General features: G+C 56.2%; 1 protein-coding gene across 1 annotated transcript; it reads left to right on the top strand.

Moving 5' to 3' along the window:
• Positions 1 to 550: 550 nt before the first annotated feature.
• On the top strand, positions 551 to 4,800 carry ZMYND10 (zinc finger, MYND-type containing 10; the record flags this gene model as incomplete). Its single annotated transcript, XM_008947422.1, has 6 exons — positions 551 to 659; positions 1,195 to 1,311; positions 1,916 to 1,969; positions 2,069 to 2,221; positions 4,321 to 4,409; positions 4,700 to 4,800. Coding segments are annotated over 6 exons (623 nt in total), but the record flags the coding sequence as incomplete, so codon positions are not given.
• Between the last annotated feature and the right edge of the window lie 392 nt (positions 4,801 to 5,192).

The raw sequence follows: 5,192 nt of genomic DNA, 5'->3' as shown, positions 1-5,192 counted from the left end.
TTCGAAGGCGGGGAGGGGGGGAGTGTGAAGACGGGGATCTAGATTCGGGATGTCCCTGTTGGGGTTGTGGGCGGAGAGGAGGCGAGCCGGTGGTGGGGCCTCCGTAGAGGGGCTGGGTGGGGATAAGGAGGAGTTCCCAGAAAGTCTAGGGTAGACAAGTGGGGCACTAGTTTTGACGTGACCACAGAGGGTCATGGTGGGGTGAGGGGAGAGGAAGGAGCCCCACTCTGGAGCCTTCCTGGAAGGACTAGGAGTGAAGTAGCATCCCAGGTCTGGGGTGTCCCCAGAGGGTCTACGTGGGTGGGGGTAATAGAGAGGAGGACCCTCAGTTTTGGGGTGTCCCCAGTGAAGGTGTTGCTTGGGTCAGGCAGGAGAGCAGTGGGGTTGGACCTGCTGCCCCGGGGAACACGGGCGCAGGGGACAGTGTGGGTTTTGGGAGTGCCAGGAGCAGGTTTCCCTGCATGAGGGACCCTTTCCAGGAGTGCAGCATTGCTCCAGAGCCAGTAGCCAGAGGTCTCTGGTGCTGATGTCCTCACTGGCTGCTCTGCAGATGGCTTCGGCAGCACGAGTGCGTGGAGAAGCTCAACATGCATGCCATCCTGAGTGCTTCTGTGGGCCAGGAGCAGCTCCTCACCGAGCTGCTGGTCACTTACACCAAGGTGAGCCCCTGGGGTGCAGTGGTGATCCCCATTCAAGGCCTTCAGCCTTGAGCTGGGCTTGTCGTGTGGACAGTGTGCAATTGTGGAATAAAATGGTGAAAAATCTGTTACGTCTCCAACAAATGTATTTGACTGGTGGTTTGCCAGCTTTGGTTTTTAAAAAAATTAAAGGTCAAGCTGTGATATTTCTACTTGCTGATCTCTGGTTCCTCTCTTGGAGGTTGTTGTGGTCTCTTTTGTCCACCAGCCTCTCCAGCTGTAAATCTCTGCTGGGCCACAGAGGGATGTGTGGTGCCATGGCCCTCCCCAGCTCCTCAGGGTCATCTTCCTGCTTTGCAAAGCCAGGGGTTCCCTCTGCCCTTGGTCTGATGAAGAGCTGTTGATTTCTGAGCTGGGTGGACATACAGACAGCATGACCCATGGCCCCCCTCCTCCCTGGGATAACTCAAGCCCATAGCTGAGCGTTACCAATAACCTGGTTCCCCTGCAGCACTGCTCTGAATGGCTTTGCTGCCCCTGTCCCTTCCCTGTCTAGATTCCTGTTCTGATTAGGGAGCTGATATCTGTGGAGATCTGGAAGCACAAGATCTTTCCCGTGCTGTGCCAGCTGGAGGACTTCAAGCCAAGAAGCACCTTCCCCATCTATATGGTGGTGAGTAGAAGGGGCAGCAGGAGCGAGCCTGGAAATGGGGCAGGCGTCACTGTGCTTAAAAATAAACCTCACCCTGAAGATCTCAGAGCTGTGGTTTTACACCTCACTGGGTGGAAAGGCTGCAGTGGGCTGCGTCACCCAGTGGGAAGCACCTGGTTTCCCAAAGCCATGAGTGACAAGTCAATGCCCTTGGCCCCAGGCGGGACAGGGACCTGCTCCCCAGGGAGCTCAGCTCTCTGGGAGGGCTGCACCCCTGCCTAATTCCATGCAGGCTTACGGGAGCTGCTGGATGCAGCAAAAGCCACCCCTGGAGGGGGATGTGCTACCCTCCCTCCCAGGCAGCAAGACCCCTGGGGTGTTTACCCCCCTCTAAGCAGCGTTCCTCTCTGGCACCTCTAACCAGAGGGCTCACCAAGGTTCTGTGCTTCTGGGTTGAGAAAAAAATCACCTTTTCTTACTGGGTTCCTGGGACCAGTGGTCCCTTGGGCCATTCTTGACAAGGAGGTGATTTTGGGAACTGGGCTTCCTTGTGGGGGGATGCAGCCCTTGACCTAAGGAAAAACTGCTCCACTGGTATCTCACTCTTGACATTTTCCTTTTGCAGCTGCATCATGAAGCCTCCATCATTAACCTCTTGGAGACGGTGTTTTTTTACAAGGTAAGAGACTGGTTCAGCTTTCTTCTGTGTAAAGCCCCCAGGGGTGGAAAGCCACAGCTGTGGAGCTTGACCCTCTGTGAAAATCTTCTCATTGTGAAGGAAATCTGCAAGTCAGCAGAGGACAGCATTCTGGATTTAATTGATTATTGCCACCGAAAACTGACCCTGCTCGCAGCTCGGAACACCAGCGGACAGGGAGCGGCCCCAGTGGAGCTTCATCCAGAGGAACTGTCCAGCCCCTCATCCATGCAGGTGAGGAGAAAGTCCTGTAGCTCACTGGGGACACGCCATGGAGGATGTGGGCAGCCCGAAGAGGCACAGGGAGGCCTTCCTGTGGAGAACCCCTTGGCTGCAACACCAGCAGCTCCCGCCCGTCTCGCAGGGCATCTGGTGTTTGGCCCACACCAGCAGCTTGGCTGGGCCAGCAGCTGCAACCACCTCCCTCCACCCCGCTGCCATGCTCCCCACCTCTCTCCTGGCAGTGCCAGCTCGAGGCTTCCTGCAGGATGCAGTCTGAGCTCTGACAGGGGGATGCTGGAGAGCTGGCAGGCAAAATATTCAGTACAGGGCTTTTGGCCCTTTGTTGTTGCTCTTAAAAGTTGTGCAGGTATATCTACATGGAGCTTGTGAAACCACCCTAAGGTGGAGCCAGCCAGGGTTAACCACAAGAGGGATCCTTCTCTAAATTTGATGTACAATATGACTTGGAATTGTCCTAATGTGTTTTCCCCCAGCTTCCTCAGCTCTCAGAGAATGACCTCCTCTCTGTGCTGGTCTGGGCCAGCAGCGAGCCTGGAGCTGTTCCTGGGCTGCCACACACCCCTTCCCAGTGCAGGAGCTCTCCCTGCTGCTAGTGTTTCTCAGCACCCGAGTTTTCTCCTTGAGCTGTGCACATCACAAGGAGTGTCTGGAGAAGGGGGCTTAGAGTGATAGCCTGCAGGCTTGGCTGTACCTCCCAGCATTGCATCCATCCTTTGGCTTTATGCCCAAGCACGTGCTCCCCTTCCAGAAAAGGGAAGGAAGTGGAGGGCTCTGGAGCACAATAGGGATGTTTTCCAGGAAATGTTTTCCCAGCTGAGGAGGGGAAGAGGGTGTCTCTGTTAGTGATTTGACATGGCTCAAATGAAAAACTCAACCTTTTCTAGCCAGTAGAGCTCTAAACAGTGTTTTTTTGGCCAAGGAGCCTGGTTTCCTCTGATTCATTCCAGCCCCTCCTGACTCAACATACAATAACTCCACATAAAAAAGCTGTCCCTGCCCTCTCCTGTCTTGTGGAGCCTTTTGTCCTTTGCTGCTGCGTATGGTGGTAATCCCTGGAGCAGGACCTGTTCTGCTGTCCCCCAGAAACACAGGCAAATATAGCAGAGATGAGGCTTGGGTACCAGGAGGAGCTGTAGGAAAGAGCCTCAGTGAGGGAGTTTAGAGAGGGAGCTGTGGGGGAAGAGCCCATAAGGCTTTCCTAGTAGCGTGTGGGGCACTGGCACGGGGAGCACAGGGCTTCTTACCACAGGAATTTGGAAGGGAGCTGTTGCAGTGACGCTTCAGAGAAATAAGAGGTGCTGAGGTCAGTGTTCTGCAAGTGTTCTGTGCACAAAGATGTGAGCTGCTGAGCGTCTGCGGGTAGAGAGGAGAATCTCTGCCTGGGCCAGGGAGAAGGACAAGGCACCTCTCAGCCCAGCCACCTATCCTGATGGACTGGGAAGAGGCTGAGCCAGAGGGTGGTCAGGCTGTCAGCCTGAGCACATGGAGGGTGAACAGTGTCCACTCCATCTGGGGAGGGAAGGAGGCTGGGTGGCTGAAAAGCACGGCATAGGTGTGGGCTAGCATAACCACAGGCAGATATTCTAGCTGGCTGTACACAAGCTGGAGGGGAGAGGCAGATCCAGGAGAGGTGGATGTAGGAGTGCAGCTGTGCCAGGGCTAAGTTTTTTCCTCTTCCTCCTCCTCCTCTGGTTCCTCTGCTGATCATGCAGCTCCCCCCTCCCTTAACTTCACAGGTCTCTGCACTGTGATGATCCTCAAGACAGTCCCAGAAGGGAAGAAAGGAGCTGTCTGGGACTGGCATCTTTCAAAGGCTGTCCCTGTGCAGAGGCACTGCTGCCTGTAGCCACTCGTGACCTGTTGGGGGTTAGGGAGATGAGGGACCAGCAGCAGTGGGACACAAGCACTTCTGCGGCTGCCTTGGCAAACAGGCAGTGCTGGCACAGACGAGATGAGAAGCAGAGTTTGTTTTGCAGGGCTCTGGTTTCCTCCCCAGTCTGTGGTTATGGATGAGCAGCCAAGAGGCTGCCTCCCTGTGGCTCCTGGGAAATGGGGCCTGAAATCCCGAGGCTGTGCTCGTCCCTCCACAGGAGCTGCAGAAGCAGGCGGAGATGATGGAGTTTGAGATTTCCCTGAAAGCCCTGTCCGTGCTGCGGTTCATCACCGACCAGGTGGAGAGGTTGGTGCCCAGGAGCAGCCGGGGAGATGCTCCGAGCCCTCGCGTAGATTCCTGTGGGGTGGCAGTGGGTGCCTGGTCTCCCTTCAGCCACTGGCTGTGCCCATGGTGGCAGTGGCACTGTGCCCTGGGAGGCAAAGCCAGCAGCACTCCACCCTGCTCCGTGGTACTTGGGAGAACCCAGACTATTGTTTCTTTTTCCCCCTGCCTCTCCCCATTGCCTCGGGGAGCATTTGTATCTACTCTGGCATTTGTCTGCAAGCACCATTTCACCCTTTCTATCATCTCTCCAGTCTGCCCCTGAGCGTGCTGACACGGATGCTCAACACCCACAACCTGCCCTGCCTCCTTGTCGAGCTGGTGGAGCATTGCCCCTGGAGCTGCTGGGAAGCGGGTACGGATCGTTCCCCACGGTACCTGGGGCACTGTGGTGGCATTCTGGGACCTGCAGCGTGGTGGGATTGCTGTAGGAGCTCTTGTAGAAAGCTGCTCCCTCTCTACCCTCCCCTCCAGCCCCTTGCTCCTCACTAGTGCTTCCTGAAGCTGTTCAGCTCGGAAGCAGCTGCAGCACAGCTGTGATGGAGACCCAGCAGCGCTCCCAAAAGCTGAGCCTCACTCAGGCCTGTGTCTCTTCTGAGCTGAGCACAGCCAGGACAGGAGCACAGCACGTCTGCCAGTCCCACCTGCTCCACTGGAGAGTGTTGTCCTGGACACAAACAGACCAGGGTGCCAGTCCCAACCTGTCCGCAGCTTCCTGGGACAGCACTAAGAATCAGAGCCAGACGT

This window comes from Merops nubicus, unplaced genomic scaffold, assembly GCF_000691845.1.
Source record: "Merops nubicus isolate BGI_N331 unplaced genomic scaffold, ASM69184v1 Scaffold37479, whole genome shotgun sequence".
Classification (NCBI taxonomy): domain Eukaryota; kingdom Metazoa; phylum Chordata; class Aves; order Coraciiformes; family Meropidae; genus Merops; species Merops nubicus.
Note: the sequence above shows the minus strand (reverse complement) of the source record. Positions and strands in the feature narration are given on the sequence as shown.